This window comes from Vidua macroura, chromosome 2 (assembly GCF_024509145.1).
Source record: "Vidua macroura isolate BioBank_ID:100142 chromosome 2, ASM2450914v1, whole genome shotgun sequence".
NCBI lineage: Eukaryota > Metazoa > Chordata > Aves > Passeriformes > Viduidae > Vidua > Vidua macroura.
The window spans coordinates 69,364,294-69,377,354 of record NC_071572.1 but is presented as its reverse complement, the minus strand read 5'-3'; the positions used below and the strand labels follow the sequence as shown (position 1 = coordinate 69,377,354).

Below are 13,061 nucleotides of genomic sequence, written 5' to 3'. Positions count from 1 at the left end.
TGCTGGCAGCCAGCACACCCCACAAAATAACCTGGGACAGTTTTTAATGATCTGGCTTTCTTTAATTACATTTCTTGCTTTAAGTTTATCCTTCCCCTTTCCCTCCTCCACTCCCAAGGCCCTTCCCCAAGTACATCTGTGACCAATCCAGCTGCATGAGCTGGTTATGTAGTGACCTGCTTTGGGCTGTTTCATAACCTGGAGGGTTTTGGTTAACTGAGAGAACCTGGTGTCAGGTGGAACCAAGACACTTTGTACTCACCCAGTGATAGGTGATTGCTTAGGACCACAAATTGAAGGGGAAGGCAAAGTGAATTATCTCCCTGATAGGACTGGGGGCCAGTCAGCTACTTTCTTAACAAATCTGCCTTGTCTGTGGGTTTTTCTGTTTGTCACTGTGAGGATTTCCTCTCTTTTGTAATTTCTCTCCTGTGGTTTGAGCAAAGGCTTGGGAACTGAGAACTCTGGTTTTTTCCCTAGATCTCTCAGAATTTCATAGAGTCACCAATTTATTCAGGTCAAAACAGACTTGTGTGATCATCTTATGTCACTTGCACAGGAACTGCTTTGTGTCTTTCACATGCCTGGCCTTGAGGGCTCTGTTTCTGCCTGTGGTGTTGACTCAACATATGATGTCAGGATGCTTCTTAATTTCTTTCATTATGCAGTGCTGTTGGCAACCTAGTAAGACCAATGTCTCATGGAGAGGGGACGGTAGGGGACAGCAAGAAGGCACCTCTATTTTCTAGCAGATCTAATCGGAGCTTTTTGTGACTGCAGTGTCACTTGCAGTTTTTATTTTTATTATTTTACTGTCTCATCTCCTCCCCATAGCTCTATATGCTGCTGCTGATGTGCTCAATTATTGAGAATATGTCACTCTTGTCTTTTGGCTGGGAAAAGAACCTCTTGCAACTGTGCCTACAGCTACTGCTGTTGTACTTAGGCCTGTAGATCTGTAGGTCAGGCCTGACAGGACCTGACACCTTTTACCTGCAGTATTTTGAGGACAGCTCCATCTTGCCAAGTTCTTTTAGAATTTTGCTTTTGGTTGAATTCTCCAGTTGCTGTCTTGACATGGGAAGTAGCCACTTCATGAGAAGGGACAGGCCAGTTTGAGCTACTGGAAGAAGAAATAGCAAAATATGCCTCTTGCTTCTTTGGGAAGCTCTGAGTAAGAGAGGAGGGAGACAAGTTTTTTATACTTGTCTCAATCAAATCCTTGCTCAATCTTTGCATGAAGAGCAGCTCAGCCTTCACTCTCTGTGAACTCTGATCACATCTCTAAAATGTCCATGGAAAGCAATGCTTAGGCAGGAACATGTTAGATTTGGGGTCACAGGAGAAACATGGATGGTTTAGTTACAAACATTACAAGATGCAGGAAAAATCCCTGCAACTGGAGCTCAGATCACATCTGTACAGTATGAACAGCTCTATCGCTAGCACTTAGTCTATAGGCTGTTGTTTAACACCTTTACTCAAGGGGAATTCCATTCCCCTAATCCCTGTTTTATGGATGAGATAAGGAATGGACATGTGAATCAGGGTCAGCAACTTAGACAGAAATACAAAATTTATCTTGGAATTTACAATACATTCATGTAATGCCTGTGCATTTAATATTCTAGATGACAAAATGGGAGTTTTATTTCACAGTTAGGATGGTAAGCTGTAGAGGTCTGGCCTGACAATTTCCTTGTGGAAATGAATGTGCCTGATAATTTTCCAGCAATTCACTGCTGCTGCCATGACTAACTTTCCACTAAGTTTGTACACAGGTGATTTTATGCAGCTTGTTTAGGATTCTTCCATGCCTTCTTGATGCTACTTCAAAGAGGATATCCTTAAAAGATTCTTTATTTGTAGGATGTTATCATTATAAGGCACAAGTATGTTAATGTAGAATAGATTTGGCTTTTACTGCTTACAGCCTTTGTTGCCCCAGGAGGTCATCAAGTCAATTATTATAAAATGATTTTAAAAAGGGCCTGGATAATTTTATGACCATTTGTAATTATGTGTTAAGATAGGGGTAATCAAATCTTATGCTTTGTGGCAGATGATAACCACAGGGACAATGAAATGGCTCATTTTCTCTCTCATGCACCACTTGACCATTAGGGTGGAGTTTTCATCTTCCTCCAGACTTTAAATTAATTGCTGCTAAGCACAGGAGACTGAAGGCCCTTAACTTTCTGATCTCTCTGGCAGGTTGAACACTGCTGGATTGTGTCCTGCTGCTCTAACCATTCCCCAGAAACCTGGGTCTGGTTTCTGGGGAATGGTTAGAGGAGATGGGTCCAGTAGAAACCCAGAGTTAGCATGGGGTGACAGGGACAGTTCCAGGTGCCCTGTGCTTCTCATGGCTGAAAAAGCTCAAGTCTGAATTCCTGGTCGTGGGGGTTGTAAAGTGTGGGCAGCAGAGTATCCTCACGTCCATGTGGCTTGTGTTTTCCGGCTACAACAGCACAACCAGGGCAGCTTCTGTATTGCCTGGCCTTGAGGCAGTGTCTGCATAAGCAGTGGCTCTAAATTGGATTGTAAATTGGATTTTTAGATAAGAAGTCTTCTCCTTTTTTTTTTTTTTCCAAGCTTCAGCAGTAGTGCTTCTGTTGGCTCGTCTTTAAGATGTACATTGGACAGGGGAAGCTGGGCCAAGGGAGGTTGGGAGTTTTGGAATTTTTTGTTCTGCAGCTCTGCTGTGCTGATTCCATTGTGATACTGGAATGGAGCCTCTCTGCTCCATTTGTTTCATAACATGGTGAAAATAGATGAAACATTTCACTGGATAATGAATTATGGCCTTGGAGGTCCTGCAAACCATTTGTGAATGTGAAGAAAGTAATGTTCTTGCCAGCAGCTGCTCTGGCTTATGCAGTTCCATGTGTGCAGTTTCCTCGTCAGCTTTCTGTGTAAAACTGCAATTTCAGTTGTGTCCAGTTTGAGTCACTGTTTGACAAACTGGTTTCCTTCTCTGATTTTTTTAACCTTTTTGTTTGCAGGTAGCCAGAGATCAAAATGCAATGTGTCTTGGACAGAGCATGGATGAATAAAATAAAGTCAGCCAGAGTTTTTATCTAAACACTCTATTTTTAGTCTTCAGCATCTGAAAGACACTGTGCAAATACAGATATTTTGGGGAATTGGCCACTTCTTGGGATAGATGTGGTGGTGGCTTGTACACAGCAATGTTAACCAATATTGTGGAGCAACAAAGTTTTAAAACTTTGTAAGTAAAGGAATATGGAAATGGCATTTCTCCATTTTATCCAAGCTAGAAGACTGCAAATGTCTCTGCAACTCTATGCAAGAGCTTTTTCAGGGCCTCTTGCTTCAGCCAGTAGTGCTCTGAACTGGCACATCTGAACTGGCTCTGAAATGCTGTTTTGTAATGTGATGCGGCCCATCTCTTACCAATGGGAATTTTAAATACTCAATGGAGAGAAATGAGATCAAAACGAGAAAAACTGAAGGATGATTGGCAAAGGAGAATAAGAGATGCTGTCAGGAGAGGAACTGAACTGAGAAGGGGAGTAAATGAGGCAGATAGATGCAAGGAGCCTGTTCAAAAGGCAGGACACACAGAGGAGAGGCTTTCAGAGCAAAGTGATGAAAGGGCTACCATGCAGGATGCTGCACAGTGAGGAGAGCAGTGGTTAGATAATGTAAGAGCTGTCCATCTACATTTATGTCTTGATATGCATTAGAACACTCCCTTCACAACTGACATTCCCATTTGGCTCCCACCCACTCCCCCTCCTCACCTTTCATTGTGTCCTGCTGCTACCTCCCAGCTACTCAGGCTTCAGGGCTTGGAAGAGAAGCTATTGATAATTCTCCCCAGCTGTCATAGGCTAGTCCTGGTAAGGATTAGATGATCCTGTGATGCTTCAAGATGGTTTTTTTTTTCCATCTGTAGTAAAGAGGCAGTTTAGTTTTCCTGCAAAACACTGCATCCTCCCCCAACTCAGCCCAGTCAGCTTGGTAGCTCTGCACCTATTCACTCAATATGCATATTGTGATGTTCACTGTTCTTCCACAAATTGGGCATAGGAGTCCTCGGGTCACAGGACTGTGTGTTTTAGTGAGCTTGGTCCTCTCATTATCTGCCGTAACTGGGGAAAACTGCAACTTCATGGGACAGAAACTGTCAAACCTGGTTCTCTAATATACCCATAACTGCAAGAATTTGTAAATAGAGAGCGCCAGAGCAGGAAAGCACTGTTTGGAGCTCAGTGCAGAGTTTACCAACAACCACTAATTGCCAGCTCTGTTTGGATGAATTGTAAATGGCCAAGGTAATGCAAATTAGGAAGACACTCTCTTGGCAGAATTTTAGCAGCTTCTGGGAACTGGGGAAGTCATGCAGCTCCCTTTATAACTGAGAGCAGAGCCCAATTTGCCGTGGCTTCTGTAATGCTTACTTAGGCTGGGAGTGAGTCAGTGGAGCCCAACTGGATCACATGCTGCCCTCCAGGGGTTTTTTGCTAGTTAATCCCATACAGAATCGGGACGTGTAGTTTTGGGATTTTTTCAGTCTACTCTACTTACTTGTTGTTAAGCGTTAAATTAAAAAAAAAAGGGGAATGAAAAAGTTTATAATAAATATCACTTCTGACATGGATAAAGTTTGAAAATAGTTTTTTAAAAGCTAGGTTTTTTACTTTTATGTACTGGGGTTTTTTTAACAATACGTTTTGTACATTGAAAAACTTTCTGCCTGGGGGAATACTGGTAGGGATATGAGATCAGCACAGGAAAATACTTCAGAGATACCATTGTCTTTATTCCCCATACACCCTGAATTTTTTTTGAGCTACCTGATAAATTTATGAGTGCAAGTGGAGTGGGGTATGCTCCTTGGAGAAAGGAGGAGGAGAAACACATCTCCCCCTGCCTGGCCCCTTCCAAGTTTGTTAAGTGTACTGTCACAGAGAGAGCCCTGGCCCCATACATATGTGCTTAGGGCAGCAGGAGATCTGCAGATTTGAGCAGGCTGTGGTGCTGATGGTCTGGTTTGGCAGGCTGTGTTTGAGGGTAAGGCAGATACAGACCCCTCAGCTTTTGCAAAGGAAGTTATTTCCCCTATTTTTTCTGCCCCTTGCAGCCATGTAATTTGGTGGGGGTTAAGGGAAGGAAGGTGGCTGATCTGCACTGGGTGAGGAATGAACAGAAGTCCAAGTTAGGGGCTGCTGGGTTGCTGCTCAGGCAGGGTGGAGATTGACTGTGCTTTGTTCAGCAGCACAGCCTCAACTTCCATTTAGGAAGGGATCCAGGTCCATGAGAAGCATTTGGTACTTCTCATTGCTGGTGATTGTCTGGTGCATATTGAGGGAGTGGATATTGCCGAACTTGACAAATAAGCAGTTGGAAATAGTCAGAAACATCTTGAAATCTGCTGGGATGATTCTCTTGATTTGAAACCCCCTAGGCAATGTGTGTATACCTCTTGGTCTGATAACAAAAGTTTACTATATGGATATGAAAGGAGATCTTGTGGATACCTTCCATACCATCCCTCTCACAGAGTAACACTGGGGGAGAAAATGGGCAGAGCAGCTACCCATGGGTTATGGAATTACCTTTCTGTTGCATATCTTCTGGTAATTCATGTTTCCAGGAATTAACTTGTTGAGAGGTTGCCCACCAGAATATTTGTGGAAAGCAGTCACACCAGCGGTATGAGCACAGCCAAAGCACAAGTGGTTTTAAAATGTAAAAAAAAATTTTGATGGAAAGTGGAGGTTTTTTTGCTATGCAGTCAGCTTTGGGTGGGGGGGAGGGGGGGGGGGGGGAAGAGACTTGCTTGGGAGGATGTGTGTGCATAGGATCCCTGCGTTTATAGTGGATGGAGTGAGCACACTTGTTAAACTTGCAGGGAGTGAAATTCCTGAGACTGGTGGGGTAATTATTTTGAATTTAGCTTCTTCAGAGTCAAGATTTGAAAGAAAATGAGAAGAGCCTGGAGCTGTGAAGGACTTTGATTTCAGCAGTGGAGAAGAGTGGGTGCCCATCAAGAAAGAATCCATAGGCTCAGACCTTCCATGTGTCCTCTTCTGCTCAATCTCTGAGTGCTGCACTTACGTTAAGCAATCCCCATCCACAATGAAAGTCAGTGCACTTTATTTAATAACTGTGTCACAGGGCTCCTCTGCGAGTGGGAGTGTCAGAACGGGTTGGCTTTTTAATGAGGCCTGTCAAGGGAATTGGTTACAGATGGGGAAATGAGGCACGTTCACTCTTCTCTGGCTTTAACATCCCAGCTCTGGAGTAGAGGGTGGGTTTTGTTAAGTGCACTTTGTGGCTCTTTCTCTTCTGTAACAGCCGACTACTTAATGCAAAATGCTGCTTCTCAGCCTTAACACAGCAAGGGAAAGTGCTGTGTTACAAAAGCGCTGTGGGAGCAGAGAGAACAGGGAGGACAGCACGCCGTGTTTATTTGCTCCCATTACGCCAGTGCTGCTCTGAACACAGATCGAAGCTTTTCTTCCAAACGGCCCCTTGGCACAGGTTATTTGCACATAAATGGCCGCAGGTGATTTATTTATTCATCACAGCTGGGTTCTGCAAAAGAAACTGGGCTATACCTGCCAATAGGTTAATACTCCTCTCTGCAGCGCTGGGAGGGCATGTGGAATTTGCTCTGCTGCAGGAGACAAAGACTGGCTGAAATTTTAAAGGCTGTGGGATAATTTTATAGCTGTGCTGTCCTCTTGGTTTGCTTGTTCTCTTTGCTCTTTGACTGTGTTGCAAAATAGAGTATGGGGCCTTGAAGGAGGGAAAAACAGAAGGCTTGTGTTGCATAACTGGGCTAGCGCATTGCCTTGTTGAAAAGAAAGAAGAGCCTGCATGTGCGGGAGCAGAAGACATGGACTGTGGTGGGATTGCTCAGTGCACAGAACTGATAATTCAGTAACTCATTGTGTTGAATGCCACATGGCCATGGACAAGTTATTCCTTATCATGAGGTATTTTAAATCTGCATCAAATTTATCTATATAGGTAGCCAGCTCTAGATTTTGATGACTGAGTTTTATTCCTTGAATACCACTTACACTGATTTTATGTTCTTTAGGGCTCCTAAGTGGCCACCTGTAGCCAGACATCACAGTCTGTGTGTTTTCATAACTCATTAAAAAGAGTACAGTTTATCCGAAAGACCAAATTCAAAACTTCTGAAGTGTAGGGTAATACATGTTTACCTCCAATGACTTCTAGGATGAAAATGACTTTCTGCATGGAGTATCTGAATTCTGGAAGTTGGATATCTAGGAGTTTTTGGGAGAGAATTATTGCAGGTAGAATTGTAGAGACTGGGTGGTTATATACCTCAGTGGGGTGAACTGAGGATGCTATGGAGACAAATTTATTTTAGAAACCACCTTGTAAAATTTGGGGTCCTCAGAGCATCGGTAGAGAAAGTGGTCTGAAAATCTCTCACATCTAACTTCAAAGATGCTCAAAGACTTTCAAGTGCAAATGCTTAGAAGCTGAAACATCAGCTGAGAGCAGAGAAGCTGGCTTGTTTTCCTTCTCCTCCCTCTTTTTTTCCCAAAGTGGAATTATCCACTCTGAGAGTTCCATAAAGATTTTCCACAATGAAAACCTGTTTCCATTGGGCAGTATATTTGCAGGAAAAGCCAAAAATCCTGAACCCTGCAGCACTGGAACCCTACACCCAAGGCACTTCTGTCTTTAGACTTCTCTCTGCAATGAAAATCTTTTTTCCTCTCTAGCCTGATTGATTGCCTCTGCTCTGTGACTTACATAGAATTTTAAGAGAAGAAGGTTCTCCCCTTCTTTCTCCTCTTCTTTTCCCACTCCCTCATATTTGGATGAATATCCTCCCATCAAAGAAGAAATACTAAATATTTAGATAGCTGCTATCACTGCCCACGTGGAGTAAGGATGCTCCTATACAAGACTGCACAGTGTGGGGTGGGACAATATGATGGTCAGGGCACGAACTGAGATTTGGAGGACCTGGGTCCGTATGGTCTTTTTTAGTTCTTGGATGACTTATTTACTTTTTTGGAACTTTATCTTGCTGTTTGTGAAATGGAGATTTGTAACATTCTCTTAGATCAGAAGAAGGCTTGCAAACATATAAATATTATTGAGTCTAGGATGCTGGGGACTGTATAAATGCATTAGAGTTTCAACCACTAAAATGAGATAGTGAGGTTCTGCTTGAAGGGGCTGGAAGGTAATTGGAGATTAAGTTCTGTTCTGAATTCACACTCCTCCAAACCTTGCACACAAGTAGTTGAAATGAGTGTGGAACATGACATCCAATTTCTAGAAAAACAAAAATATCATCTACAATAATGATACACTTAGATCACTTAGGAAGTTAGCACATGTCGATTTTTAACAGATCTGAGGTTATTTAGTCTTTGTCTGCAACATTGTCTGCTACTGTCCTGTAGTCTGCAGTCTATAGGAATTGGGACTTTTTTTTAGTGCCCTTAGAAAAAATAGGACAATTTCCCAAGTCTTTTTTATTCTTATTTTTATGACAAAACTCCATCCACTTAGTGTTAGCTCTATTATAAAATTTTCCTTTTAACAAATTTAACATAATAAAAATGTCATGTGAAATGCTTCTTTTTCATTACTGAATGATAAATCTAAATGTAGAAATTGGAGTTCTCAGTGGAAATAAGGTCTATTTTTTTTCTTACACTTTTGTTATATCCCTGTTTCTACCCTTGGAAATAGCAATGTCCTTATGAAAAATAAAACATTCAACTTTCTTGAGTTGATCAACTTTTATTCATATTACATATTGGATGCAAGACTAAAATGTGAATACATATAACATCCTTAAAGCATATAACATTTCTTAAGGGAGTATGCTTTTGAACACTCAGATTCTCTGGTCAGGAGAGGGTAGGAGTGATCATAGAATCATAGAATGGTTTGTGTTGGAAGGGGACCTCAAAGATCATCTTGTTTCAGTCCCCTGACATGGGGAGGGACACTTCCCATTAGGCCAGGCTGCTCAAAGCCCCATCCAGTCTGGCCTTGAACACTTTCAGGATAGGGCATCCAAATCTATTCCAGTGCCTCACCACCCTCACAATGAAGAATTTCTTTCCATCATCTAATCTGGCCCCCTTCAGGTATTGGCAAGCTGCTATAAGGTCTCCCTGGAGCCTTTTCTTTCCAGGTACAACAGCCCCAACTCTCTCAGCTCGTCTTCATAGGAGAGGTGCTCCAGCCCTCTGACCACCTTTTGTTTCCCTCCTCCAGACTCACTTCAACAGGTTCATATTCTCCTCATGCTGGGGGCCTCAGAATGGGACAGTTTTCCAGGCTGGGTCTCATGAGAGCATATTAGAGTGATAGAGCAGGAGGATCCCCTCCCTCGTCCTGCTGGCCATGCTTCTTTTGATACAGCCAGGATGCTGTTGGATTTCTGGGCTGCACAAACATGTTGCCAGTCCTGGTGAGCTTCTTGTCCATCAGGACTGAGTCTTTCTGCTCAGGGCTGCTCTCAATCCATTCTCTGCCTAGCCTGTATTTGTGCTTGGGGTTTTCTCAGCCTAGGTGCAGCAGCTTGCACTCAGCCTTGTTGAACTTCATGAGATTTGCGTGGGCCCACCCCTCAAGTGTGTCAAGGTGCCACTGGATGGGCATCCTCAGGAAATGGTCTTAAATGAACAGTATGGAAAGATTTAGAGCACTGCCTCTAACACCCAGAAGGTGAGGTAGAGGAGGAGTATCTTGCATGCAGATTTAGCCAGGGTGTATCTGTGAAGGAAGTTCTGAGCATCTGCCAGTTTTAAATGGCTATACATGTGCTTAGTTGCAGTAATATAGGTGTTTCAATAATGTGTGAGCATAAAGATCACCAGTAGAATTACCTTAGGTGCCAAATGGTTTTGGAGCAGAAGCCAGGTGGAGGTTTTATGACTGCTACATCTTCAAGGTCTGTTTAGGGATTTAGCAACTGGCTTTCCAGGAATGATCACTTAACTCTACTTTGCCTAGCAGAGCTGTCATGAGAATCATTACATGATAGCTGGGACACCAGAGGTTGAAGGTGCTTGTGATCACCAGCAAAAATGGACGAGGTTGGCTTCTCAGGGATGTCTGCCAAGATGAAGCTAGAGCTTCATCTTTTTGAAGGAAGGCAGAGCAGAAAACCATGTTTAGTTCTTTGCAGTGGGCTGTTGCTGGCCTTAATAAAATATTTGAGTTCATGAGATGAAGAGAATGTTGTTCGTGGCATGGCTGAAGGTAACAACGTAGGATTTGAACCTGAAGCATTTTCTGCAGTACCAAGTGAAGAAATATTATGCTTCTGCAAGGACATGTGTGAGGCTGTGTGAGATGAGAAACACTGCTGAGAAAAGTGCACAGGGGAAGCTGTAATCAGGCAGCAGTGAAGCTTTGCAAGGTTCTCTCAGCTTTTGCATTTCCTTCAAGCCTGAAAACCTCTAAAGGTCAAGACAAATTGTGCATTTCCCCAGAATTATGGGGTGGGCTGTGTTCCTGATGTCTCAGGGTTTTTACACTTTTTTTTGTTTGCTTCTCTTCCTCTCCTTGTTCATGCATGTGGGTTTTGCAGGTGGTTGGGAATCAGGGGAGTAAAAAAGTTTTACTGTTAGGGAAAAAATAGCCAATGCCCCTCGCATATGCACAGCTCGTGCACATACTTGCTGCATTTGACAGCAAAATCAATTAATCATTAGGAATCTTCTCCTGGTATCAGCACAGAAAGGTTTCTATTCTGCAGAAGGTAAAAAGCACAGAAAAAGGCAAAAAGCAAAACCATTTTTCCTTTTATTTTTTTCTCTCCTGTTTCCCTTTCCCTGCACATAGGCACATGCTCACACCTGCAGATGTTGACACAGCAGTCTAGCTAGCCAGAGAAGCCAGTGAGTGCAAACATTGTGGGAAGGCAGTAAATATCACTCTGTGGAATAAATGGCCCCCATGAGTCCCACTTGGGAGGATTATATTTTATAGGTCTCCTCTCTTCTGCCCCTTGTTCTTTGTTCTCTCTTGAGATTGTGTCCATGGGACTCCTCTCTCATTTCCCCAAGAGATTTCAGTTCCTTTTGCTACCCCCTACTTCTTTCAGGGAAGGAAAGCCCACAGAAAGACAGCGCTCTGAAAATTTGACCAAGATGTTTTCTCCACTGATGGAGAGTGTGAGTCCCTTCTGTAACTTCTGGGATACTTGTTCCCAGTGCCCATGTTTGCTTCTGATTTAATGCAATGCTGAGAATGAGCTGTGTTCCCAAGCTGCTGTGTGAAGAAAGGGCAAATACGTCATCTCTGCTAGCTGAAATCTTCAAGGCAACAGAAGGGATCAAGCAGAAAACAGAATGGACTCTATATTAAGGTGACCTGGTAGTCACAGGATTTTCATTTGTTTGCAGAGGAAACCTGTGGATATATGCTGTACAGAGAACAAAAATTTATGTTTGTGGTAGTCTGATCCTCTGTATTGCTATTACAGGTCCAGCACAGGCTTACTTCAGTCAAACATGATTACCCATACCTGGCCACCTAGAATTTCCTGCTGGAAGTGTGCATGGCCTGGCACTTCTTCCTGCTGTACCAAGGACCCATTTGATGCAATTTCACTTCTTGTAAGCACTGGTAAATGCATCCTCCCCTGACAATCCCCAGCAGGCACAAAGAAAATAGGTTCTAGGTTTTCTGTCTCTTCTAAGCAGAAGACAAGATCATGCACAGGGACAATGAAGAATTTTAATAAGGAAAGGTTATGTCAAAAAGGTGACTTGATCCACACAGAGAGAGAGAGAGAGACTTTGCTCTGTAGGTAAAATTCACATTTACAGCAGTTCCAGTGTTTCCTCCCACTTTACCTACGCCCCACTCTGCCGTCATTAACTCTTCAGCCCAAGTATTGGGGGCTAGAACTCTTCTATTTAACCCTTCTATTTTTCCAGCCAGTTATGGGCATGTATTTCTGCATCCCAGCCCAGGAGACAATATTGTCCTTTGGGATAAAAGATAAAAGAAAGCACAGCTTTCCCACTCACTGCCACACCCTTGCCCCCTCCATTAACTTATTCTCTGTATCCTTAGTGCTATAACATCAATTATTTCACTAAAATGAATGAAAACTCCAGTTACTCCCCATCTGGGAGTAAACCCTCAGGTTTTTACATTCAGGACCTCATTTAAAATAAAAAAGTGAAATTAAATTAAGAATGTTGATATTAGCATTAAAATTCTGTGGCAGTAACTGCAGTAACTGTTTGAGCTGGAAATTATTTGCTTTCTCTAATCCTTAAAATAAGCCAAATAAACCTAAACTGCCTCACTGCAAAGGTGACTCTCACTTTTTTTTCTGTTTAGAGTTGGCACTGATGATCCTGAATATTTTTCCATGACTAAAAGGAAATAAAATTCAGCCTTCTGTGACTGCAGCTCTGAAAAGGCTTGGTTTATTCTAGCTGGTTGCAGTGACTTTAGAAGCTGTGTAAGGAAACGGCGCTATGGCTAGAAATGTAAAAGAGAATTAAGAAAGATGAGGCACAAGTCTGCTTCTGACTTGGTGAGAGACACCAGTCAAGTTATGAGAAGTTGAATTTTTCCCTTCTGTTCAAGCCTGACTGACAGGCATGCTACACAAAGGCACTCTCTGCTATGGATTTTCCATAGCCAGACTCTGGCCGGAGTCTGCAGCTGAGGATGATGTTAGCAAAGAGCTGGGTGTTGGTTCCTTGGCTTAGGCATCAACCCTATGCAAGCCCCCACGGAGAATTGAAAAGCAGCTTGAGGCAATATTAACCTTTGAGTTCCTTTAAACTCTGCCATGTGGCCCCTAATGACAAACAAACTGAGCCCAAGAGTGATAGTGCTCCTTGCAGCTGCACCCTGTCTCACCTCCCGTGCTCCCCTTAGCCTGGGATTGCAGAGGGAATTCACTGATGTTGGATTCAACTCTGCACCAGCTGAAAGTATCCCTACAATAAAGCCTCCTCCAGTTGAGGGCATTTGGCAACTCATTGCCCTGCCAGCATGGCTTAGTATTTTTCAAGAAGAGTTTTAGACAGAGATATTGATTTTTC

At 42.9% G+C, this 13,061-nt stretch overlaps 1 protein-coding gene across 8 annotated transcripts in view; it reads left to right on the top strand.

Annotated features, from left to right (window-relative positions):
- LSAMP (limbic system associated membrane protein) overlaps positions 1 to 13,061 on the top strand; it is an 889,023-nt gene that overhangs the window by 526,239 nt on the left and 349,723 nt on the right. For 4 of the 8 annotated variants that reach the window (XM_054002799.1, XM_054002788.1, XM_054002819.1 and 1 more), the window contains one exon: positions 11,477 to 11,619. The exons of the other annotated variants lie outside the window; for them this stretch is intronic. In XM_054002799.1, the coding sequence (XP_053858774.1) occupies positions 11,477 to 11,619 (143 nt within the window). The remainder of the gene's footprint in view (positions 1 to 11,476; positions 11,620 to 13,061) is intronic. 8 annotated transcript variants of the gene reach the window in all.